We start from the raw sequence: 27,144 nt of genomic DNA, 5'->3' as shown, positions 1-27,144 counted from the left end.
GGCAAGATTTCCTTCTTCTCATGGCTAATATCTATATTCATAATATATGCATAATATGTCATGTATAACACACACATTTTTATCCAGTTATCCCTCGATGGATGTTTAGCTTGTTTACATATCTTGGCTGTTGTGAATAGTGCTGCAGTGGACATGGGGGTGCAGATATGTCTTTGAGATGCTGATTTCACTTCCTTTGGATATATGCCCAGACATGGGAGTGCAGGATCACGTGGGAGACCCATTTCTAATTTTTTTGAGGAAGCTCCATATTGTTTTCCATAGCAGCTGTACCAATGTAACACTTCCAGCAGCAGTGCATAAGGGTTTCTTTTTCTCCACACTCTAGCTAACACTTGTTATTTTTTTATTTTTTGATAATAGCCTAACAGATGTGAGGTGATATCTCAGGGTCTGGAGTTGCATTTCCCTTATGATCAGTGATGTTGAGCACCTTCCCACATACCTGTTAGCCCTTTGTATGTCTTATTTTGAGAAATGTCTGTTCAGGTCCTTTGCCCAATTTTTAATCTGGTTGTTTTCTTGCTATTGAGTTGTAGGAGTTCCTTATATATTTTGGATAGTAATCCCTTGTTACATGTATGCTTTGCAAATATTTTCTCCCATTCCATAGGTTGCCTTTTATTTTGTTACTTTTGCTGTGCAGAAACTTTTTAGTTTGAGGTAATCTACTTGTTCTTGCTTTTGTTGCCTGTGCATTTGGTGTTGTATCCAATTCATTGCCAAGACCAATGTCATGAAGTTTTCCTCCTATGTTTTCTTCTAGGAGTTTTACAGCCTCAAGTTTTTAATGTCTTTAATCCATTTTGTGTTAGTTTTTGGCCGTAAGATAAGAATCCAATTTCATTGTGTGTGTGTGTGTGTGTGTGTGTGTGTGTGTGCGCAAATCTAGTTTTCCCAAAGCCATTTATTGAAGGGACTATACTCTCCCCATTGTGTATTTTTGGCAATGTAGGAGTGCCGCCATCACTGACTCCATCTTTGTTCTTCCATCTTGTTCATGCCTGAGCAATGACCTTCACTGGGGCTATGTGTTCCACATGGAGAGAAGGTTAATGTGTGCCCAGACTGGAATGCAAGAAGGCTTGTTTTGATGGTCCCTAAAGTGACATCCAGAAGGCTCCACTTTAGGTAACTAGTAGAGAGGACTCGTATACAGAAAGTCTCACTTTAGGTAACTATCTTGTCACCTCACCACTTTGTCCCTCTTTCCATAAAAGCTGGGTCTGGCCTGGGCAGAGAATAGCAGCAGAGAACGGGGGTGGAGAATAGCTGTGTACTATCTGGATAACCACCTGCCTGCCCCCATCCTCCCTGTTGGTAAGTAACCCTGACTAAAACTCTATGTAAATAGCATAGACTGGCTTCCTTCATTTTTTGGTCTTGAAGTGCTCTCACAGGCTGGAGGATACTTTACTGACCCTCCTCCACCTTCTAATAAGCATCTTCATTGAAGATTAGTTGATTATATAGGTGAGGGTTTATATCTGGGCTCTCTATACCATTCCATTGTTCTATATATCTGTTTTTATGCCAGTACCGTACTGTTTTGATTATTATAGCTTTGTAATGTAATTCAAATTCAGGAAGCGTGATGCCTCCAGCTTTGCTCTTAAGATTTCTTAAACTATTCAGTCTTTTTAGTTCCATATGAATTTTAGGATTTTTTTTAACTTCTGTGAAAAAATGTCATTGGAATTTTGATAGGGATTACATTGAATCTGTAGATCATTTTTGGGAGTTCGGATATCTTGACAGAATTCTTCTAGCTCATTGACTCAGGATATTATTTGGTGTTTTCTCCAATTCTTTTCATCAAGGTTTTATACTTTCCAGTGTGCAGATCTTTTACCTCCTTGGTTAAATGTATTCATACGTGTTTTGTTAATTTTGATATTATTAATGGGATTTTTTAGATTTTTTTTCATACAGTTCCTTGTTTGTGTGTAGAAATGCAACTGGTTTCTGCATGTTGATTTTTTTTTATCCTGCAATTCTACTGAATTTGCTTATTACTCTAGCAGTTTTCCGGTGGAGTCTTTTTTGGTTTTATATATATTAGATTAGGTCATCTGCAAACAAATAATTTGACTTCTTCCTTTCCAATTCGGATGCCTTTTTTTTTTCTTGCCTAACTTTTCTGGCTAGGATTTCCAATATTATGAATAGAAGTGGTGATGTTTGACAAAATTCAACATCTTTTCATGATTAAAACTGTCAACTGACTAGGTACAGAAGGATTTCCCCTTCACATAAAGCCTGTATCAGACAAGCCCATAATGAACACAATACCCAATTGTGAGAAGCTGAAAGCTTTGTCTCTAAGACTAGGAAAAGATCACCAATTTTAAGAGAAGCTGGCAAATGATTTAACCTATGTTTCTTTTCTCATCTGTAAAATTGGTACAATCGTCATACATAACTTTGGGGTCATTAGGATTAAATGTGCTGTTAGTACGTGCTAGTAACATTGTCTGACACATGTTAAGCCTCACCGAAGTGTTACCTTTAAGCTTCATATGAACTGTCAAAGGTAGATGCCCACTGTGACAATCTTTAAATTCTTGGACAAGTAACCATAAGCAGCATTTTATTGTAAATGATATAATAGAAGCACTTCAATTTTTTTTAATTGAAATATCTTAGTGAAAAATACCTTGGCAAAATCAGATTCCAGACTCACATAACATTCAAATACACATTTAATAAGCAATTGAATGGCACAGCTCCATCCTCATAAACAATATAAGAAATATCCCAAAAGTCAGAAGAGACTTTTTTTGTGCGTTGCATGGTAAAATTGCCTCCTTGGGGGAAAGAAGGGGTCACAGGTAGCTGTTGACAAATGGTTATAAGAGGATGATACTGTGATAGGATGATCCAACCTTTCACCACCTCAATCAGTCGATTATTTCAAGTGTGGAAAAGTCACATCAGGGAGAGAACAGAAAATGTGACATCAAATTTCAGTTAAGAAAGTGGTTGTTGAAATCCTAGAATGTGAATCTAATTTCCTTCTGCAATAATTACTCAAATATGATATACACAGAATTATTTTTAGGAATTGACTTTACTAGTTAGGAATTATTTTTAGGAACTGACTCTACTAATTAGTAAAGCCCACACAAGTTAAAGTATCTTCACACAAAAGGACTTTGTCTTTCCTGAGAATATGTTAAATTTTAGATTCTGCACAAATTTACTCTCTGGCACATTTAGATACCTATCTCTATTCTTTATTTTTACTAAAAAAATATTTAAAAATTTTTAATGTTTATTTACTTTTGAGAGAGAGCATGCACACACCAGTGGGGGAGGGTCAGAGAGAGGGGGACAGAGGATCCGAAGCAGGCTCCACTCCATCAATAGCAGAGAGCATCTTGTAGGACTGGAACTCGCAGACTGGGAGATCATGACCTGAGCTGAAGTCAGATTCTTAACCAATGGAGCTACCCAGGCGCCCCTACTAAAAAAAAAAAAAAAAAAAAAAAAATATTTAGAACATATTTCTCGAAGGTTCATATCAATTGGATCAAATTATTGTCATTGAAGACATATTGTTCTACCATATAGAATAGAAAATAAAATTTTTGTGAGACAGAGACACAGAGAGAGAGCAAGCGAGGGAGCATGCATGGGGTGGGACAGAGGGAGGGGCAGAGAGAATCTTAAGCAGGCTACACACCCAATGAGGAGCCCAATACAGGGCTCAGCCTCATGACTGTGAGATAATGACCTGAGCCGAAAACAAGAGTCATATGCTTAGACGATTGAGCCACCCAGGTGGCCCTAAAAAATAAAATTCAAATGGCTAGTATAAATTACCTATTAACATTAAAGTAATCAGCTATACCCCTAATGAATAAAAAAATGAAAAATATACTTTCACTGAATCAGGACCTTTACTGAATTAGGGATGTTTAGGGGTAAGATATCTAAGAAAAGATCTATACTAACTTTTTTTTAATACAAAAAAAAACAGTTTTTCGAACAAAATTCATGATGCCAACTCCAAGTCTCCATTTCTCCTTAAGGAGGGAACCCGTCTGACTTGAACTTAGTAATCCTAGCTCTTTAGGTGTTGTCTCAAAGTCAGCAATAAAGGGACTGGGGTCCAATTTTATTTCATTATCTGCAGAAACTGGTGTGAGCCATACTGATTTCCTAAAAAAACAAAACAAAACAAAAAAAACAGAAGCAGATATTATTGGCATACTTGGTACCAGGTCATTCTGAGTCTACAGGTGGGGACAAAGTTATTTTTTTACCACTGTTTAACACAGTGGCCATTTTCAGTATAATGATTTAGGGGTGTGGCACAGGCCTAGACCTTCTGCATAACTGATGATTTGTAATGCTTGCTTCAGTAAACTACCAAAGTGCCCAGTGGAATGGATTTAGACAAGTGGATTCCTAAGAACAGTAAGTAAAAGCTGTCAAAAGCTTAATCTGACCCCATGCAGTGGTAGTAAAGGATGTGTGTGTGTGTGTGTGTGTGTGTGTGTGCGCGCGCGCGTGCGTGTGCAGCAGTAACATTTATGCACCAGTAACCTAATCATATATCTGTTGGCCTTGTTTTCATTTTTTTTCTAAGGAAGATAAGCTGCAAACAACATCAAAATTACTATCGAAGTAGAAATGCTGTAGTCATCATAATTAATCTGGTGGCCTATGGAGAGGCAATAGCTCCAGGGCATTATTTCAGAGTGTTTTATATTACTGGAAGCATCGGCTAATATATAGGAATGAAAATGTGTGTGTGTGTGTGTGTGTGTGTGTGTGTGTGTGTGTCTACAGAATCCAGTGTTAGTGTCAGCTACTCCCCAGAGTATTGCTAAATTCCTCAGCCTTCGATTTGCCTTATGAAAATAAGTTAAAAGAAGATCAAAGTATTTAACAATAAGAATGTATGTAATGTACACTTAAAAATGGTTATAAATTTTCTATGCTAATTTGGATGTAAATTTTAAAAAATAAAATTAAAAAAAAATGGTTACAAATTTTATCTTATGTATATTTTACCACAATAAAAAATACCAATTCTTGGGCACCTGGGTGGCAGTCGGTTAAGCACCAGACTTCAGCTCAGGTCATGATCTCATTGTTCGTGGGTTCGAGCCCTGCATCGGACTCTGTGCTGACAACTCGGAGCCTGGATCTTGCTTCGGATTCTGTGTCTCCCTCTATCTCTGCCCCTCCCCGACTTGCACTCTGTCTCTCAAAAACAAACAAAAAATGAAACATTAAAAAATTAAAAAAAAAATTCCCCCCCACAAAAAGGATTCTGATAATGTTATAAGATACTATACACTTGCTCTGAGCTTTACCTTCTTTTTTTATGTCAACTATTTCCATATACCAAACAAGGATGAAATCTTTTCCAAGATTTGTAACTCGTAAAACTCAACGTGAATATTACAATGACATGGTAAAGTGTTTCAGTATTCACCATTCCACTTGGTCTCAAAGTTTATGTAGGGTCCCTTTGGGATTCAGCATCTCAGTTCCACAAAACTGCAAGCAAAGTGCATCTAATGATTAGGCTGATAAACCTTTCCTTTCATGCATTTCCATGAGTTAGTATTAAAATGAAGGACTAGTTTTCTCTTTTTAGTCATTCACTGTATTCACATGGAATTAAGCCATGAGATGTATTAGGGTATTATAAAGGAGAAGACGTTAAAAAACAGCATCAGGTTTGACTCTTCCACTTATTAAGGCGACTGGGTATCTAATGATTCTGCTTTGCAGTTCAGTTACCGTAAAATAACCTAGTTATACTAGATTGCATATGTTTTGATTCTAAAATAAACATTACATTAAAAACTAAAAATACTCCATATTATGATAAATGTCAATTTCATGCTTGTTTGGAAATATGCTTACGGGTGAGTCAAATCTAAAGTCTATGCTTTGCAGAAGCATCTGATTTGGTAAAGGTAAGATGGATGCTTTCCAAAGGAGTCTGGTCTATTGGACTGACCTAGAGGCAGAACATTCCAAAGGGATTTTCTGGCTCTCACAATGCACAATCCTAGGGTTAAAGAACATCTCTGTTTGAAAAAGGAGGGTATCCTCTGAAACAACTTAGAGGAGCACAATATTTAAGCAGAAGGTACTTCTCGTAACAGGGGAGGCATACATACGTTTGTATTCTAGTTTAAGATTTATGCCTAGGGGCGCCTGGGTGGCTCAGTCAGTTGAGCATCAGACTTCGGCTTAGGCGGCTCAGGTCATGATCTCACAGCTCGTGGGTTCAAGCCCTGCATCGGGCTCTGTGCTGATGGCTCAGAGCCTGGAGCCTGCTTCGGATTCTGTCTCTCCTTCTCTCTCTGCCCCTTCCCCAACATGTGCTCTGTCTCTCTCTGTAGTGAAAATACTTCTTCAGTGAAAATACTGCCTCAGGGCAGTTCAAATGATCCAATGAATAGGATAAACCTTCCCAGGATTTGTGACTTTTCCCCTTCGGAGCATCGAATGAAACTTAAAACTGTCTGCTAAGCTTTGGTGAAATACAAGAGGAGCTGAAGGACAATTTAAAATCGGTTTCCTAACCTGTCAGGAAACCTGTGCTCTTGGGTCCCATGCACATGGATGGCCCAATGTTCAGTGAATGATAAGGAAGGGACCATGTTGTCATCTGCCCATAAATAACGATAACTAGAAGCAAAATGTAATCCTTAAAACAAACAAACAAAAAAAGACAATAATTTTAGAGCCAGGTATACCAATCTAAAAAACTACTTCAAAGTTATTTTTAGGGGCATCTGGGTAGTTCGGTTGGTTAAGCATCCCACTTCGGCTTAGGTCACGACCTCACGGTTCATAGGTTCGAGCTCCACATTGGGCTCTGTGATGACAGCTCAGAGGCTGGAGCCTGGTACAGATTCTGTGTCTCCCTCTCTCATGGCCCCTCCCCTGCCTGCACTTTATCTCTCAAAAATAAATAAATGTTAAAAAAAAATTTTTATAAGAAGTTATTTTTATAAATAATACTGTACTCACCTTTGTCTTGATCCCACGGTCATGTACAGGGTATATAAAATCATATGCAGAGGTCTGAATCCAAGTCATAGGGCAACCTGATCCCAGGTGCAATTCATCAGCAAATATATACAGATCGCTGTTGTGCCCACATGGGCTAACCAAGATCATCACCCAGTCCATTGAACAACTTACTGTCACTACAGAAAGAATCATATAAGAAAGTATCAGATGTGTATTTACATCCGGGAAGAGCCCAAAGAATATTCAGCTCTGCCCTTTGTGGTAAATAAAAGGTATTTCTTTCTCCGGCCAAGGTAATCAAGGCTTATAGAATAACATATAAAGGGTTTTCACATTACCGGTTTTTCCAAAATATCTGCATGTTATTTGAGGATAATTTCACAGGGAAGAAGATCAACACATAAGAAAATCATAATCTTCTAGTCCCCTGCCTCCTCTAAAAGAGATTATATTCTAAAGAGGGTGATGTATCTGGGACCACACAAAAGGCACAGAAGTAAATTGCAATGCATTCGAATAGGAGAGATGTATTCCCAGTAATGCTCTTTGGAGAGGGAGAAGGGGAAAGGGTGGGAGAGTAGAATCCTGATCTGGAACAGTTCCTACCAAAGACAGTCAGAGCCACAGAGGAAAGACTCTGAAGAGAGAAAATCCGCTGCCTGGGATGACAGTTCTGTGAAGGTTTCCATGTAAAACCTATTCTTATCCTTTACATTGAAATCTTCAGTCAGTCAGGAATAATCACTATTTCTAATGGACTCATTTATCCCGTGGAAGAAGTAAAGACGGACAGTAACCAGAGCTTCTCAGAGCAGTGATCAGAGTTGAACTGCATGGATCCTACTAGTGTTCAGAAAGAAAACACAGATTTATTGGCTTTAAAGAGTCATGATTAGTAGTAGGGGGGAAAAACTAATGAAACAGGTTACAAAACTTCCAAAGTGGAGAACAAAAGGGAATGGAGAAAAACAAATTGAAACAATTTAGAAGAAGGCAAAAAAGCCTTAGGGGAAGAGACAAAACATCAAAGCAAACAAACAAACAAAAAGGACAAAAATTAAGCCATAGGGGGATCCTGGGTGGCTCAGTCGGTTAAGTGTCTAACTCTTGCTTTTGACTCAGGTCATGATCTCACAGTTGTGAGTTCGAGCCCTACATTGGGCTCTGCACTGACAGTGCGCAGCCTGCTTGGGATTCTCTGTCTCCCTTTCCCTCTGCCCCTCCCATGTGCTCTCTCACTCACTCTCTCTAAATAAATAAAATAAAATAAAATAAAATAAAATAAAATAAAATAAAATAAAATAAAATAAAATAAAAAAAGTAAGCAATAAGATGATTGCAATAAATGAACTGCAAGTATATGTCAACAATAATAAATGTAAATGAACAAAATACTTCAGGCCAAATGACCAACAGCCAAATGAAGAAATTATAATGTATTTATATAATCAACTTCTAGGTAACATGGCAAATATAATTATAAAGTATCAATCTGAAAAAAGTTATGAGAAAGAAGCAAGTCACAACACAAACCTTATATATCTAACGATACAAAGTTGAAATGACAGATAACCATTTTTTATAAAAGATTTTTTTCCAAACAGAGACTAACTATTCTTCGGTAGCCAGTACCTGCCCCACACTTAAGGCATGAGACTCATAACCCAGAACATGACCCCACATCTCATCTGATACAGCCTCCTCATGTTTTGCAAAAGTGGAAGTAACCGGGTTTAAATTTTATCTTCCTATTTCGACGCTAATATAAATTGCTCTAACACAACCTGTCATCCAAGCTAGGATAAGTACTTTGAACTTGGATTTCATTTCGTAATTATCTTTATATTCACAGCTGCACAGAACCCAGGGAATGTTGAATATACATAGTTTGAATTGTAGCCCTTGTTGATAGTACCACCTGCACACAGAACTTCCGGATGAGCAGAAATTACAGAACCTCCCCCTTACTGTTTAACAAAGGGAAGGGGCGGGAGAGAGTGAAAGTCTGACTGGCTATCCGACCTATAGGAAGGTAACCTTCTTACAGCTGGCTGGATAGGGCTTGAATTCTATAGGTACCCAATTATTAGATTTTGAAAAAACTGGTTAACACTGCAATGCAGTTTATTCACGAGTCAGTGAAGGCCACCGAATGGGAAGATTCACAGTCAGGACGAACAGAAGTTCTGGCAGTTTGACGGAGTGTACTCAGAGCCTCAGTCCAGTTAGTGGACTGGGCTGGACTGGTTCAAGTGAATGTGCACACAAGGTGGCAATTCTAGCCAGTAACTGGAAAGTTAAGCTACAGTGGTTTGGAATGACATTTAAGACAAATTTCCCATACTCCCAAGGTCTCCTGGGAGCTGTAGGTGTTCTAAACAGAGCCACAACCAAAGCACTTACATGCTTTGGAGCCTAACAGAACCTGGAAGTAAATAAAGTAGTGACCTCTTATTCCAGAAATAAGTAGTTCAGTCACTGCTGAAGTCCGATCAATGTCTCCTGTCCCCCACCAGCATCTCTCTAAAGGCAGAAGAAAAATAAAAAAAAAAATTGGGGCACCTGGGTGGCTCAGTCGGTTAAGTGTCCAACTTCAGCTCAGGTCTGATCTCACAGATCATGGGGTTCAAGCCCTGCATCGGGCTCTGTGCTGACAGCTCAGAGCCTCAGAACCTGGAGCTTCGGATTCTGTGACTCCCTCTCTCTCTCTCTGTCCCTCCCCTGTTCATGCTCTGTCTCTCTCTCTCAAAAAATAAATAAACATTAAAGAAAAAAATTTTAAATAAAGTAAAGCAACAATAGGAGTATGCTCACTAATACTCAGGTGTGGTAAGTGGCTATTGTCTCCTGCAGAAAGGACATAAAGTGATGAGTAAATTGATAAGGGCTCCAAGTAGAAAGCCTTGCTTAAAGGCTGCCTTTGGAAGGCATATGTGAGCAGATCTGTGGTCAGGAAAATTGTTAGGAAGATTTTCCTTCCTAAAGCAATTAGGATCACCTGTCATGGGTGTTTTCCATTATTTACGCCGATCTCAATAATATACCACACGCCACATATGATAATGGCAGTCTGCACATCATCTAAAAATTAAATTACCTGTGCCGTGAAGCACAAAGCATGTACCTGATTGACTTTGACCCCGTACTCTTCACAGATGTGCTGAGTAAACTGCCCCTCTATGGTAGCTCTAGAAATATTAAGAGCTGGAAGATGATCTTCCCACAGCAAAAACTCATTAAATTACCTCCCAGTAGATGACTCTTGCATCAATTTAGGAATTGACAATAGGTAGTCGTTGGAAGAAATAGTCAAACAAACGACTTTAAAAATGACCATCTGCCATCAATATTTATTACTTCTCACTTCATACTTCTCACAAATAAGTCTACCATGACTCTGAGCAAGCCAGTCCTGTGTCAAGGGGCTAACTGTCTACTTATTATCTTCTTTCCTAAAGCACTGGGGCTTTCCCATTCCCCTTCCCATTACATTCCCATTACAAAGTAATAATAGAAAGTCGGATCACACAATGAAGAGAATGGCTAGAGTTTCAAACCTTGACGAGGAAAGCTCCCCCAAACAGTAATAGGGAGCAGTAGACCTTGGAATACATTCAGGATATTCTTAAACACTTTGGAGGACCTAAGTCTTCCCAGGGTGAAAAAATATTCATATGTAATGAGCAAGAGATTCCAACACTTCGTAAGCCAGTAAGTTCTGGCTCTTTACAGATAAACCATCAAGAAAGTAAGAAAATTCAGGGAGATGGTTTGCGGGGAAAGTGGCATTGGAGAAAGCAGGTGTTCTATATTAGTGACTGTCACCTCCAAATCGCTCCATGGGTTGGAAATATTATCCTACTGTCACCTAGATAAGAGTATCAGAAGGATCCTTCATAAAGGAAAAAAGATTGCGACAGTTTAAAGTTGGATTCAACAGGATAAGTGGATATGGACATACAGGGAGTCCAGGCTTCTGCTGTCACTTATTTTTCTCATACTAATCTTAGTCAGTCTGACATTATGAGGTCATGCCTCTAGTATCTGAGAAATCTGAGGGAAAGCCCGAGGAACACATGTAGCTGCTACACAAATTGGCTGAAGTAACTAGAATCTTCCTTGCACCTGAGCATCATAGATCCCAGCCAGGCCTCAATGCCCTGCTTCCTCACCCCAGATGACCCCAACGCCCTGTGCTCCCCACCCCAGGTGCCCCCAATGCCATGTGCCCCTCTATCCTAGATGGCCCCAATGCCCTGCATCCCCTTACCCCAGAGGGCCCTGACGTCCTGAGTCCCCCACTCCAGATGGCCTCAGTATATTGACTCAAGTCTCCTCGGCCCGAAAGCACTTCCCTTCCAGCTGCTTGTTAAGATCTGAACTCTTCGGGAGGAGAGTTCCTGCATGGAAAGTGACCATAACTCCTCCAAGAAAGTGTTCTTTAGAACTGGCCTCTACCATAGATGCTCTCAGTGCAAGGCCAAATCAAGGCAGCAAGGAGCGACCAGACTCTAAAGCCATAGAGACCTTCATCTGGACAGACCCCCAGCCAGGACTTCTCAGGAAACAGGAAGTCGTGCGGCCTTACGTGATTTTATACGGCATCCCACACTCAGCTGTCTTCATTTTCCTACTGATTTAGATAGGGCATGCGGCACCCTCTCAATGTCAACCACCTAAAAGCTGCAACTCTCCAGATTTCCCAAACACTGACTCTCCGAAAGGCATATCACACAAAAAGTGCTATTTGATAACAGACGGTGTCTGCATGAGGCCTGTGGAGACCATCTGGGAGGCTAGCATGGCACATGACATTTCCAGTACATGCCAAATTGTAGGAAATTATTGGCACCAGCTGATTTTTGGGTGTCCAGCTAATATGTGGAACAGCCTAAGTCATATACGTTTGAAATCAAAAGATGATTATTTCTTCTTTTCTCTGACTTTGGCTGGAAGAATCAGCAGCAGGGATAATAAAGCGACTTGCCCAGAAACAAACATCCCCAGGAGGAGACAGGGACCTATAGAAAGCCATCTTTCTTGGCATCAAGGAAATCTAAAAATCTGTCTTTATTGATTTGCCCATAAATTAATGTTTTAGTTAGTTTAGCCAGGTCAAGCCTTAAAAGTATTTACTTATAACACGGGAGAATAATGTTTTTTTCATGCTGAGATTTCTTAGAAAAGAAACATTTATATTCGTGTATTTTGTCCCCTTGTGCCATATATATAATTTTATGTATAATAAGTATATATATTCATTCTAGTACTCAGAAGTTCCAGCTAAGCATTTTTAAAATAATTTTTTCCATCCTGTTTTTGTTTTGTTTTTTAGAGTTTATTTATTTTGAGAGAGAGAGAGAGAGAGAGAGAGAGAGAGAGAGAGAACGAGGGAGGGGCAGAGAGAGAGGGAGAGAGAGAATCCCAAGCAGGCTCCACACAGTCAGCACAAGCCTGATGTGGGGCTTGAACTCCCAAACGATGAGATCCCGACCTGAGCTGAGGTCAGATGTTTAACCGACTGAGCCACCCATGCACCCCAAAGTTCCAGCTAAGCATTTTTTTTAATGTTTATCTATTTTTGAGACAGAGAGAGACAGAGCATGAACGGGGGAGGGTCAGAGAGAGAGGGAGACAGAATCGGAAGCAGGCTCCAGGCTCTGAGCCATCAGCACAGAGCCTGACACGGGGTTCGAACCCATGAGCTGTGAGATCATGACCTGAGCCGAAGTCAGATGCTTAACCGACTAATCCACCCAGGCACCCCATATGTTTATCTTTTAAATCATTCCAGTAGAAGCATCTAGTATTGTTCTAGAAGGCATCAGAGTCTACTGCTTAAGAGCTTCTACTGCTTAAGAGAGTTTCTCTGCTCTCAATTTACACAAGTTTGGGAAAATTAGTTAAACAAGCTAAGGCTCATATTCATACTCTGTAAAAAGGAGGTAATAATACTATTTCCCTTGTAAGTTTATTGTGACTATTAAAAGGGATAACAAATGTAAGCAGTCTAGCCAAAGCTAATAGCATACATACATACATATACGAAAAACCTCAAGGTTACGTCCTTTCTATAAAATATTTTTATTTGATTTTATGTTCTTTAAAATTAACAGGAATTTATTTTAGGGTGTCTATTGCTTAAATTAATATTTGGGCTTGAGAGCCTTACAGTAGATTAAATATACAATTTCTATTTGTGAATTATACTTCAATACAGCTGAAAAAAATCCTTCTCTTTTAAAACTTGCAGGGGGAAAAGGAGTGCCTGGGTGGCTCAGTCGATTAAGTATCCGACTCTTGGTTTCAGTTCAGGTCATGATCTCACAGTTGGTGAGTTTGAGCCCCACATCAGACTTTGTGCAGATGGCGCGGAGCCTGCTTAGAATTCTCTCTCTCTCTCTCTCTCTCTCTCTCTCTCTCCCTCTCTCAAAAATAAATAAACAAACAAATAAAAACTTGGGGAAAAAAAGAATCTGAATCTTAACACTATCCGCAAATGATATGTGTTAAAATACCACCCAGGGATATTTTAACACTATCGCCAAGTGATATGCATACATTGTAAATTTTGAGAAGCAAAATGGCACAGTGAATGGATAAGAGCATCAGACTGGGGTCTGAATTCTGAGTCTGCCCCTGGCCAGCTCTATAATCTTAGGCTGGGTACTTAACTCCAAGCTCTGAGTCCCTCATCTGTAAAATGGTGACAATAATCGGATGTAGCTCTGAGGGTTCGTGTGAGGACTGTATAAGATTATGCTCAATATCTGCACATTGTATGCCCTCAACAAATTTTAGCTAAATGTATACAACTATTGTCATTGTCCTAGTTGGAAGCATTTTTTCCCCCATCTGGACCATTGTGATAATTCACTGCCTGCTTTTCTAGTCTTAGCCTATTCTCATTCCTCCCATCATATACTCCAATGCGAGTTATTTCCACTAGAAAAGATCAGATTGTGGTCCTGTTCTCCTCAAAAAACTTCAAGACATCTCATTGCATTTATAAGCCTCTCACTGCATTTGTAAGCCAAATTTCTTTGCATGAAACCCACAGCCTCCTACTCAGAATGCAGCCCAGAGAGAATGATACGGTAGACGCAGGGAACACCTGAGTGGAGAGCTCCAAAATTTTGCCCTTGTTTTTTGTTGAGAGATTATTCTTTCTCCATGGAATGGTCTTGACATCCTTGTTGCAAATCAATTGATCATAGATGTGTGGTTTTAGTGGTGGATTCTCTAGTCTATATGTTTCTCTTTATGCCCATAACATAGTTTTGATTGCTCTACCTTTGTAGTGTGTTTTGAAGTTGAGACGTGTGAATCGTCCAACTTTATCCTTCTTCAAGATCGCTTTGGCTATTTTGGATTTCCATGAGTTTTAAGATCAGTTTTTCCATTTCTGTTTTTAAAAATGCCACTGAAATTCTGATAGGGATTTATTTAACCTGTAGATTGCTTTGGAGTACTGTCATGTCAATTACAGAAGTTTTCCAATCCATGAACACAGGATGTCTTTACATTTATTTGGTCTTTAATTTCTTTCAGCCGTGTTTTGTAGTTTTCCATTGGTTTCCTTATCTATTCCTGCACCAATATCACACTGTCTTGATGATAATCAATTTATGTTTTGTCTTGATATTTGGTACAATAATCTTTCTACATATTCTCTGAGAATTCTTTAACTATATTTGATCAATTGCCAGCCCATGATTTCTTTAAGTTTGCACTTCCTTACATTTTTCCATCTTTATTTTATTTTTACCTTTCAAACAAATTTTTAAGTGTACAGTTCAGGATGGTTAACTATAAGCACAATGTTTTACAGTAAATATCTAGAACTTTTTTCATCTGCCATTCCCTAATTTTAAAAACATGCTTTCCAGGAGCACCTGGGTGATTCAGTCAGTTAAGCGACTGACTTTGGATTTCAGTTTAGGTCATGATCTCATGGTGGTGAGATCAGGCTCTGCATCAGGCTCTGCACTAAGCGTGGAGCCTGCCTAGGATTCTCTCCACCCCACCCCCATCTCTCTCTGCCTCTCCCCTGCTCATGCACACAGGCTTTCTCTTTCTCTCTCTCCAAAAAATAAACTTAAAAAAAAACCATGCTTTCCAAGTTTAAGTTTAAAAGAGAAAATCTGATTTGATTAGTATTGGAATGAATCTATAATCCCCGTCCAGGAACATAATATCTCACCTTTTTTAGGTCTTTTTAGGTCTAAGCATAAAGTTTTATAATTTTCTCTTTGGAGTCCTTGTATATTTTTATTTATTTATTTTTGAGAGGGGCACCTGGGTGGCTCAGTTGGTTAAGTGTCTGACTTCAGCTCAGGTCATGATCTCAAGGTTTGTGGGTTTGAGCCCTGCACCGAGCTTTGTGCTGACAGCTCAGAGCCTGAAGCCTGCTTCGGATTCTATGTCTCCCTCTCTCTCTCTGACCCTCCCCCACTTATGCTCTGTCTCTTTCTCTCTCTCAAAAAAAAATTTTAAAAATATTTTTAAAAAAGTATCTTTATTTTTGAAAGCGCACAAGCAGGGAGGGACAGAGAGAGGGGGCACAGAGGATCCAAAGCGGGCTCTGCACTGGCAGCAGGGAGCCAGATGTGCAGCTTGAACTCGCTAACCACGAGATCGTGACCTGAGCTGAAGTCAGACACCCAACCAACTGAGCCACCCAGGCGCCCCTGAGCGCTGCCTATTGATTCCACTATTACACCTCACCCAGGGTTCTCAACCTCAACACTATTGACATTTGGGGCCAGAGAATTCTTCATGTGGGGGGCTGTCTTATGTGCTTTAGGATGTTTGGCAGCATCCTGACCTAGACCCACTAGCTTTCAGTAGCACAGCACCAACACCACCCCTTGTCATAGAACAAAAAAAAGCACGTCTCCAGATATGTTCCCCGAAGGCAAAGATGACCCCTGGATGAGAACCACTGGTGTAACATGCCATCATTGCCTCTCACTTGAGGTTCTGTCCTAGGGAGTCTCCCCACGTCGGCCCTTGCCCCCTCTTGTGTCTATCCTCCACACAACAGCCAGGGTGATCCCATTTTTAAAAGCAAACAAAGAGGGGTGCCTGGGTGGCTCACTCAGTTGGCATCCAACTCTTGATTTTGGCTCAGGTCATGATCCCAGGATCATGAGATGGAGCCCCACATCTGGCTTCACGTTGGATGTGGAGCCTGCTTAAGATTTTCTCTCTCTCTCTCTCTCTCTCTCTCTCTCTCTCTCTCTCTCTCTCTCAGATGAAAAAATATACACATGAGCAAACAAACTAACTCAAGTCAAGGCATGTCACTCCCCCATTTGAAGCTTCCCAGTGGTTCACCAATCTTGTTTCGAATAGAAACCAGGTGGTCACATCAACTTTGGGAAACTTACGACCTACCCCATTCTACTCCAGTTGTTTTGTTTTGACCTCATATGCTACTATTCTCCCTGCCAACTACACTTGCTCTGTGAGCACTCTGGGCATGCTCTCCCCTCAGGGACTTTATGCTGGCTGCTGCCATGGTCTGGAATAACCTTGCATCCAGGATCTGCCTGGCTCACTCCCTCACTCCTTCAGGTCTTTTGTCAATCTTCACCTAGGAAGGCATTCCCTGGTGTGCCATTTTTAGAATCGCAATCCTCACCCAAATTTTCCCAAACTCCTTTCCCTGCCTCATTTTGTCCTCAGTAGTATTCACCCCTTCCTGGAATATGACTTAATATACTTTGTGCTTTATATTCCATCTCCTACTGAAATATATATATATATATATATATATATATATATATATATATATATCTCCATATATAACCATGATATAGAGATTACTTAAAAATAAAACCTTTAAAAAATGCAAAAACCAGGTGTCTGGCTGGGTGAGTCAGTGGGGCATGCAACTTGGGGTTGTGAATTTGAGCCTCAGGTTTGGTGTAGAAATTACTTAACAATAAAACATTTTTTAAAAAAGAAAGAAAATATAAACCCCATGGGTGCGTGTGTGTGGAATAAATAAACAAATATGCACTATTACCAGGTTCCCCTCTAACTAAACCTTAGCTAAGGGCAGGAACCAGACACCAAGCAGAGAAGTTTGTAATTTTACCTCTAAAAACCTCTTTATGGTGAGCATAGAAGCTAAAATGACACATGCCAGCCCTTCGATATTTAGAGACAGCCATGTGAAATAGGACTGTATTTTACTGATAAGTGAGTCTCCATAAAGTTACAAGCAGAACAGTGTCTTTTTAGATATTTAAAGGGTTTTTTTTTTTTAACGTTTATTTACTTTTGAGAGAGAGACAGAGTGTGAGTGGGGGAGGGGCAGAGAGAGAGACAGACACAGAATCCAAAGCAGGCTTCTAGGCTCCGAGCTGTCAGCACAGAGCCTGACGTGGGGCTCGAACTCACGAACCACGAGATCATGACGTGAGCTGATGTCGGACACTTAACCGACTGAGCCACCCAGTCGCCCCTCTTTTTTAGAGATTTAAAATTATAGATTAGTTTTTTTAAGTAGAAGAGAATTGAGGTATCATTCAGTTCCAGTTCCATACCAGCTTCTCAGATTCCTATAAAATAGCACATTAAATCCTCAGTCCTAAGCATTCACTTCAGAGATTGTCTCTGAATATAGAAGTAAAAAACCAATTTCTTCTTGCAGTAAAGGTACATTGTGTGATTCACAAGGGATGGAACAGAGTCTCCCTGAAATGGAAGAAATACAGAAAAAAAAAAAAAAAAAGGTCCAATACAGACATTACTTAGCTTTTTCTAAGAGCCTGGAAGTCACAAGTAAAGCAGCTGATACGTATGGGGGAGGGGACAGGAAAGGGGTATCCACTGAGAAAGAGATAGGAGGAGAGTCTGAAAGAAAGGAAATGTTCTATTCTTGAGACAGTATTCTTTTTTAAATGTTTATTTATTTTTGAGAGAGTGTGAGCAGGGGAGGGGCAGAAAGAGGGGGACAGAGGATCTGAAGCAGGCTCCGTGCTGACAGCACAGAGCCCAAGGTGGGGCTCGAACTCATGAGCCATGAGATCATGACCTGAGCTGAGGTCGGATGCTCAACCAACTGAGCTATCCAGGCACCCAGAGACCATATTTTTAAGCATTTAATGATTCAAGTGCAATGTACGCATAGGTGAATAAGGATATTTCTGCCTCTTTAAGCTATGAACAGCATCCCCGGGTGTTCTAGTACTGTCCTGCTACTCTCCAGAAAACATAGCTCCGCCCTTCATTAATAGCTACAGATCAACAGACACGCGGATGTTTTATAATATCCCTTCATATATGACTTAAGACTGAAGAACTGTACTGCTTTATGGGCATCTGGCCCTCCCAGGAAGAAGTTGCCACAAAGTTTCATGGCACTTCTGTGTTCACTTCCCCAGAAATCATCAACATATCTAAGCCAACACTTTGTAGGCTGTTTGGCACTCAGTCTTTAAGATTCAGAACTTTGTTCATAATGGAACTGATGGGTATTTCACCTTTGCATTGATCATGGAATTTCACAGAATGCCCAAGAAGGACAATACTCTTACTCATATGGGATCCCTACAAGTTAGTGACAGATATAAAAACCCACCACGATGAGCAACACCTTCAACACATACAGGAATGTATGAATTTGCAATTCTCAAACTGGAAGTTGTTTAGGCACAATGCCCCTTGATACAAATACATGACACCTCCCTGCTAATTGTATGGGCTCTTATCTAGGACACACCTGAATCAAATCAGTGGGAGCACTACTGGTATTATCCTCTCTCCTTTCACCTTCATGTAAAAGAGAGTGTTGACAAAAATGAGAGAAGAAAATAGAGAACTATCACATCAGGCTAAAGATCTATTCAGACACTGGGATCTACAAGGCTGAACTTAACAGCCGAATTCCTATTACTAGTAGATGTATTGATTTCTGCTTATTTCTCCAGAATATTCTAGGCAATGTTTGTGATTCTAGGTAGCATGGGTTTAGAAGCCAAACTCTGGGTTTACTTCCTGGGTCTACCATCTACCAGCAAATTATCTTCAGCAAATCACTTAATTTCCTTGTGCATCAGTTTCCTCCACCATAAACTGGCATCATAGTATCTACCTCATTCAGTTGTCATGCAGAACAAACACATTCACACAGAAGTGCTTAGAACAATGCAGAAATAGGGTATGTGATTAATAAATGTTAGCTGCTATTTATTATTGTTATTATCTGTGAGAACACTGTGCAGTGTGGCTCTTTAATCACAGAGAGAAAAAAAAATCTCAGTTCAAGATTTAACCAGAAAAATTGAATAAAAAGAAAGTCCTGCCACATCTCATAAGTTTGCTAAGACCTCAAAGTTGTTATGCTCTAAGGTGTGATGACCTTAGACTTTCTCAAAAGGTTCAATCACTAAGATACAAAAAGAAATCTAATCTCCACCCATGGATGCTATTCTACTCTGTTCATCCCTCTCCTACATCTTCAGCTCAGGACAGGACCTACTGGTCTTGACTCCTTGATGAGTTCATGTGTCATTTAGACTGTTTCTTTTTAGACTTTGCTTCATTTAGACTTTGTGTATCTCCTTTGGAAATCTTGAATATGGGCTCAAATTTAAAATGAAAATAACCTGATTTGGCTTTTGGGGCACCGGGGCACCTGGATGGCTCAGTTGATTAAGCATCTGACTTCGGCTCAGGTTATGATCTTGTGTTTCGTGGGTTCAAGCCCTGCATCCGGCTCTCTGCTGTTAGCATGGGCCACTTTGGATCCTCAGTCCCCCTCTCTCTCTGCTCCTCCCTTATGCGCATGGCTCTCTCTCTCAAAAGAAATTTATTTAAAAAAGATCTATCAGGTTTTCAGTAACCCTGACACATGTATCAAAAAAATAACCCCAACAACAACAACAACAAATTATCCCATTTTCAGTATTCCTAGCATTCCTGTTTCCTAGGTGACAATTATAATAACTTCTGAAAAATGCATGGCCAGGGATCAACAGATTGATGTTCCCGTTAGGGTTTTGTGGCCCCTTCCTCTGGTTATGCCATTCAACCTTTCAGGTTCGGTTTCTTATCTAGAAGGTAAAGATGAAGCCAGGGGCCACGATAGGAGTCTGGCGTGTCATACTCACTTTTGGACAGCACACAATAATAGCACTTCAGCTCTGTCACTGAGATACACTTGATTTTAGTTTTACGCAGAAGAGTCTCCTGGAGAGGCTAAGGGACAAGAAAATATTTTAAACCAATGTTTATCTCAAGTGTCTCAGAAACTTATGTATCCTTCAAACCCTTTAAAAATGGAGACACTCTCACCAAAGTGACTAGAGACAGCATCTGTTCAGAGGAAACCAGGCCATTTTCGAAATGGACAGGTAGGTTAAAGTCTGGCACAATGCTTGAAGATAAAAGTCAACCAATTCTTGGTTGAAAGAGAAAGGATCTTAGTGATTCATATTCGAGAAAGTGTTTGTTTATACCCCCTCGAGAAACACCATTCTGGTCAGTGGTAAATAGCCAGGAGCTTTGAGAACCTATGAATCCAAGATGGAATCCCAGAGCCACTTCTACTCACCATGAATCCCTGGGAATTTATTTAAACAATTAAGTCTGTTCCCTTATCTCTGAAAAAGCAGTGATCATGGTGGTAAGGAACACCTGTGATGAAGTTCTCAGCGTATGGTAAATGCCTAACAGGGAGAAAAGATGGAAGGAAGGAGTTGAGACATTTATTAGCAAAATGCTTCCTAAAAGCATTTCATATGTGATTCTCAAATAGAGCTCTGTTCTTGACTCCAAGAAAGGATAAGATGAATCAGAGGTACTTATATGTTTTTAAATATAATGTTGCTATTTCCTTCAGATATATCATGGTCCTAATAGATAACTTGAAAATATAAGCATAGATAAAATGGAATTCACCTACTATCACTGCCCATGGATGCTTCAGTTAATATATAGATATTTCCAGCTGCTTTCCATATAATTTGATATAATTTTATATCAAAGTTGATGATGCTCCCCTAATTGTCGTGGCGATGAACCTATAACGTTCTTCCCAAATCCCCTTCAGTAAAGGGCCTGTCACCCCAGCTGTTGGAATGCTGTCACCAGATAGCCTTCAGTTCTCAGCCCCTTTAGGAATTGTCACAGCTACAGAGAGCTGTCTCACCAAGGCCACAGCCCTCTCCTGGGATGGCCCACTTCTGGTGACTTATCCAGGAGGAATATGAAGCTCCCTGCAGAGTCAGCCAAAGCTGTCTTTGGGCCCACATCATAGCTCAGTTTCTCCCTTTGCCCATTCTTCTTCTCTTTCCTTTTATAGGTGTTGACTCCCAAGCACACTTTTGTTTTTAATTGAGATATAATGGAAGTGTACCACTGTATAATTTAAGGTATAAAATGTGTTAATTTGATACATTTATATTACAATATGATTGTCACCATAGCCTAAGCTAACACCTCCACCACATCCCATAATTATCTTTTATTTTTTTTGTAGTGAGAACATTCAAGATTAGTCTCTCAGTAACTTTCAAGTATATAATATAGTACAAAACTATAATCATGATGCTATGCATTAGATTCCGAAGCAGGTTCATTTTCTGACTACAGGCTTGTGCCCCTTGACCAACAGCTCTCCCACTTCCTCACCTCTCAGCCTCCGGTAACCACCTTTCTATTCTCTGTTTCTATGAGTTTGACTTTCTTGTTTTTAGATTCCACATACAAGTGATATCATATAGTATTTGCCTTTGTCTGACTTATCTCACTTAACATAATGCCTCCAAGGTCCATCCATGTTGTCAAAAATGGCAGGATTCCCTTTCTAAGCAATGTGTACACACACACACACACACACACACACACACACACACACACTGAAACTTCTTTATCCATTCATCTGTTAACAGATATTTTGGTTGTTTCCATATCTTGGGTATTGAGAACAATACTGCAGTGACTATGGAAGTGCATCTATCTTTTTCAAGATCCTGTTTTCATTTTCTTTGGATATATACCCAGACGTGGAATTACTCTCCATCTGGATAGAAAATCCTTAAGACTCAACCATTAAATTTTGAAACTAATCAATGAATTCAGTAAAGTTGCAGCATACAAAATCAATATAAAGAAATCAGTTGTGGGGGCGCCTAAGTGGCTCAGTTGATTAAGTGTCCAACTCTTTGATTCAGCTCAAGTCATGATCCCAGGGTTGTGGGATCGAGCCCCATGTCAGGCTCTGCACTGAGCATGGAGCCTGCTTAAGATTCTCTCTCTGCCTCTCTCTCTTTCTCTCTCTCTCTCTGCTCCTCCTCCCTGTTCATGTGTTCTCTCTTTAAAAAGATTTTAAAAAAGAAATCAGTTGTGTTTTTATACAACTAACAACAAAATATCTGAAAAAGGAATTAAAAAAACAATCCCATTCACAATAACATCAAAAACAATAAAACACCTTCACAAGGAAGTAAAAGATCTGTACCTTGAATACCACAATACTTTGATATTTTGTGTGGGGATACAAACAATGGAAAGATATCCCATACACGTGGATCAGAAAAATTAATATTGTTAAAATGTCTGTACAACCCAAAGCCATCCGCAAATTCAATGCAATCCCTATCAAAAACTCAAAGGCACTTTTCACAAAAACTGAAAAACTATCCTAAAATTTGTATTGAACCACTAAAGACCCAAAATAACCAAAGCAATCCTGAGAAAAATAAACTTGGAGGCATCATGTGTCCGATTTCAAACCATACTGCATCCAGTTCCAGATGGCAACGCAGGAAGATACTGAACTCACCTCCTCCCATAGACACAATGAATTTATAGCTATTTATGGAACAAATTCCTCAGAGGAAACCCAAACCCCACTACAAAACTATAGTAATCAGAACAGTATGGCACTCGCATAAAAATATACACTTCTTAATGAATATCCTCCAAGCCCCATCCCAAATTTTGCTTTCTGTGGAACCCAATCTATGACATTCAACTAGACTGGACAAAGTTCTATTACTTTTCTTCACATTTCATTTGGAATAGCAAACAAAATAAGTAATGTTATGGTATAGTTTCACTGGATGTTAAAATTTTTAATTAAGTCAATATCCCAATTATGTTTTTAGCAGTGATTTGCGTCATTGATCTGTCAGTGTGCCAGATAAGGCACACCAAGATCTCTGGTGATTGGGGCTCGAGGCAGGTAAAGCATTAAACACTTACTCTGAAAAGTCTTCTGATGCTTGCCTAGTGTTACTCCCTTCTTATGATTGCACTTGGCTAAACTTCATGAATTGTAATGTATCACTATTTCTGGAGGCTGCCTGACAAACTTGTAATGCATGGAAAATGCTTTTCTCCTCTCAACCCTGTCAACTTCCTGACACGCTCTGTCTCTGAGTTTTTATCCAAGAGGAACATATTAGAGTTCACACCTACAGCTCAACATCAACAACAAAAAGTATTGAGCGTCTCCTTCCTTAATTTCCTCTATCCCAAATGTGACTATCAGAGAAATCAGTCTAGACATACCACGAATAGAAACTTAATGACCTCTGGTTTGTGGGGCTGTTGAGGACCCATAAGATACTCGGGTTTTAAGTAAAAGCCATTCCTCTTTGGTTATGATGCCACAGTCATGAGGATGGTAGAAAAATTCATAGTAAATATTGTGGTGGGGTCCCCTCCCTAAGGAAAGAAAAACAAAACAAAACAAAAATCTCAAGGCAACCTGGCTATACGCATATGTGACAACATCCCTCAAGACCTTGTAACACGAGACCCCTTAATCAGACCGCACGTTTGTGTGTTACCATATATGGGAGAGAAAGAAGCAGAAAATATGTAAAAAATTATGCCGTGTGGCATTCGGGGCTCAGTTCTTCAGGTACGAACCCAACTGAGCGGTGCCGGCAGGAATAAAGTTGCTTCCTGGAAAGAAAAGCCTGGGGGTCACGACTGTCTGTGTGAGAATCCTGCTACAATATCCTGCAGCCAAGTGTGAGTTACAAGGCAGTCGTCTCCCAACAATGTTTTATCGGGGTTCATATACATATTGTGAAATATCATGGGTTTAATCTTGGCATAGAACCAAAAGTTGGCGCAGTATACTTGCACAGCTATGAAGCAGAAAAGAGAAACTTTTTGTTGGTATTACTATTGCATAGATCAGCTCAGAAAATTTTGGCATGACAGAAATGAAAAGATCATCTCACGTTGGGCTCTGTGCTGACAGCTCAGAGCCTGGAGCCTGCTTCAGATTCTGTGTCTCTCTCTCTCTCTGCCCCTCCCCCACTCATTCTCTCTCTCTCTCTCTCTCTCTCTCTCTCTCTCTCTCCCCCCCCCCAAAAAAAATAAACATTAAAAGAAAAATTTTAATGGAAAAAAGAAAAGAAAATTTAAGCAAATCTAGCAAGTAATTATGGGCTTAATAAAGCTGGAAAGTGAGTCAATAAATATGTATATAATTCCCTACAATTGTTTTAAGTATTTACTAAATAAACGAAAGAAACCTAAAGCATAATGAATGCACTTAAGATTACAAGTGTTCACACATCAGATCTGGGTGGTCTTATCAAACAAGTAGCTTAATGAGAGCACAAATCCTTACTGCGTCTCTGAAATTTCAGCATCAGAAACTGAACGGCCAAAGTTTATATTTAGGGCAACCAGCCTCCCAGTTTGCCCAAGTCAGGAGACAATTTCAGCACTACAATAAGAAAAACATCAAGAAAACCCAGATGGTGGGTCACCCCAGACCCGAAGAGCTAAATCCTGCCTCTCAAACACAATGGGTGTGTGAAGACCAGGATAGAGGACCAGCTGAGCCCCTGATAAAGCTTCCTTTCAATAGGTCACACTCCACAGAGTCCTGAGGTCCAGCCTCCACTCATGGAAGTCTTCTTATATGCCAAGTCACATTTTTTTATTTTATATTAAACCCACTCCATGCCTAGGAGTGGCTCAGTCGGTTAAGCATCTGACTCTCGGTTTCGGCTCAGGTCATGATCTCACTGTGAGTTCGAGCCCTGCATCGGGCTCTGCACTGACATTGCAGAGCCTGCTTGGGATTCTCTCTCCCTCTCTCTCTCTCTCTCTCTCTCTCTCTCTCTGCCCCTACCCTACTCACACTGTCTCTGTATCTTTCAAAATAAATAAATAAACTTAAAAAAAAAAACCCACTCCACATACTCGAGCCCCAAGAACATGACATGGTCTTAAAGGGTTCAGAAGAGAAGGGAAGTTGGGCAAGAAAAGAAACCAAGTTTGGGCACATTCTCCAGCCCCAGTACTAGAGGTGGTACTGGACCGAGACCAGGCATCCAAAAGAAACTCCCACCGTATGTATCCTTAGTTTTGCTAGGATTCGACGAGATGAAAACTTTGAATAATCCAAAAGCCACAGCTAAAGCCTCTTCTGTCAGCATCTATTAAGAATCTCTGATTCTCCATGTCCTATGTTATACCTGACCAATCCCCAACACAACTCCATATCATACAAAAAAGGAGAAGGAGGCTTCTCAACCCCAGGAAAGTTTTCATCAGCCCACACCGGAAACCAAATCCCACTCAGGAAACAGGAAACTGGGAAGAGAGGCAGCTTTAGATGTCAACATAACCGGAGCACACTCAAGTGCGAATAATTAACCACCAACTTTAACAGCACACACATGCCATTTTTATTTCATTGTCTAAAACTTAACACTTTCTATTCAAATATCCAAAAAACATGAGCAATGGTAAAGCACCATGTGCATTTGACTCTTCCCCTGGAACAGTGCATTTTGTGGGTCTACAAAAGTGCCCAGGAAACTCACACACAAATTGGAATGTAACTCGCTATTGGGGTAGGATTGTACAGTGAAGGAGGCAGGCCTTTTAGATGTGATTCAAAAATCAATAGGAGGTTCTAGTTCATTCGCTTTAGAGTCTCGGTCATCATATATGGAGTTATTTTTATGCACTAAGGTTTATTTTCATAAAACTCTCTACTATCCTGTAACACCCATCTCCGTGTCTGAGCAGTAAAATAACAATAATAACAACAACAACAATAATAATAATAATAAAAGTGTAAGAGAATTCAATTGTCCTGTGCACCAGAAAAAACAAAGCCCTGAGAACTGAGGGGTTACAAAACCAATTTCTCCTGTTTTCACCTTATTCTACCATCCAACCTCTAAGCAGTGGCTCTCAAACTTGACCGACATCACAATCACCTGAGAGCTCCCTGCCACTCAGCACCAAGAGCTGAGCCCCAGCCAATCTCCTGATTCAGTAGGGAGACCTCAAGACTCCGCATTTCTAATGAACTCCCAAATTATGCTTAATACTGACTGTCCAGGGACCACACTTTGCGAATCACTGCCCTAAAGTGTTTGCCTTCAGAGCACGTGCTGAGTCGGGACCCATTAGCAGTATTCCCCAAGCTTGAAGGAACAGACACATCACCAGGCCACTTGTTATAACACCTATTCTGATTCAGAAGGGCTGGGGTGGGGGCTGAAATTCCACATTTCTAACTAACTCTCAGATAATCCCAGGGATGCTGGTCTGTAAATCATTTTTAGCAAGACCTAAAAATACTTTATACAGAATTTAGATTCCTTTCTTCAAGACAAAAGATGTAACTAAAAAATGGAAATTCAAAATCTCACTGGGAAAAGCAGCCTGAAGGAATGTTTGGTTCCAAAGCATCCTTTTTCTGTCTTCAGATCACCAGTTCTAGACTTCAGAGGGCTTGTGCTCTTTTTAATAGTACAGAAGGAGCAGAAGCTTACAGAAATTAGAAATGATTAGATAGATGCACTTAACTGGCATCTAATACCATTCCTTGATATTACCTGGATCTTTCTTTCTTTCTTTCTTTCTTTCTTTCTTTCTTTCTTTCGAGAGGGCACAAGCGAGCAAGAAGCAGAGAGAGAATCCCAGGAGGGGCAGAGAGAGAGAAAGAGAGAGAAGTGGGGCTCACCCAAAGCAAGCCTTGTGTTTACCCAAAGGGACACGAGCTCACCTGAAGCAGGGCTCAAGTTCACCCAGTGTGGGGCTCAGACTCACAAACTGTGAGATCATGACCTGAAGTCAGATGCTTAACGACCAAGCCACCCAGGTGCCCCC

At 40.1% G+C, this 27,144-nt stretch overlaps 2 protein-coding genes across 5 annotated transcripts; both read right to left on the bottom strand.

Moving 5' to 3' along the window:
- Window positions 1-2,705: 2,705 nt before the first annotated feature.
- Window positions 2,706-27,102, bottom strand: OOSP2 (oocyte secreted protein 2). 4 transcript variants are annotated; one of them, XM_045039350.1, is made up of 5 exons: window positions 27,041-27,102; window positions 20,154-20,241; window positions 7,023-7,205; window positions 6,005-6,107; window positions 3,787-4,185 (listed from the first exon to the last, which is right to left on the bottom strand). In XM_045039350.1, coding segments are annotated over exons 2-5 (504 nt in total). In that variant the 5' UTR covers window positions 20,155-20,241; window positions 27,041-27,102; the 3' UTR covers window positions 3,787-3,968. The 4 variants fall into 4 exon arrangements, 1 of the variants encoding a protein (XP_044895285.1); XR_006586644.1 differs by lacking the exons at window positions 3,787-4,185; window positions 6,005-6,107 and adding an exon at window positions 2,706-3,487 and having other exon boundaries at window positions 7,027-7,205; window positions 27,041-27,095; XR_006586642.1 differs by lacking the exons at window positions 3,787-4,185; window positions 6,005-6,107; window positions 20,154-20,241; window positions 27,041-27,102 and adding exons at window positions 2,706-3,487; window positions 11,300-11,888 and having other exon boundaries at window positions 7,027-7,205.
- On the bottom strand, window positions 22,932-25,970 carry LOC123380627 (putative oocyte-secreted protein 1 homolog). Its single transcript, XM_045039351.1, has 3 exons — window positions 25,494-25,970; window positions 24,023-24,146; window positions 22,932-23,711 (listed from the first exon to the last, which is right to left on the bottom strand). The coding sequence occupies exons 1-3, from the start codon at window positions 25,567-25,569 to the stop codon at window positions 23,573-23,575; spliced, it is 339 nt and encodes a 112-aa protein (XP_044895286.1). The 5' UTR covers window positions 25,570-25,970; the 3' UTR covers window positions 22,932-23,572.
- Window positions 27,103-27,144: the final 42 nt, after the last annotated feature.

Source organism: Felis catus, chromosome D1 (genome assembly GCF_018350175.1).
Source record: "Felis catus isolate Fca126 chromosome D1, F.catus_Fca126_mat1.0, whole genome shotgun sequence".
NCBI lineage: Eukaryota > Metazoa > Chordata > Mammalia > Carnivora > Felidae > Felis > Felis catus.
This window is presented reverse-complemented; position numbering and strand designations above follow the sequence as displayed.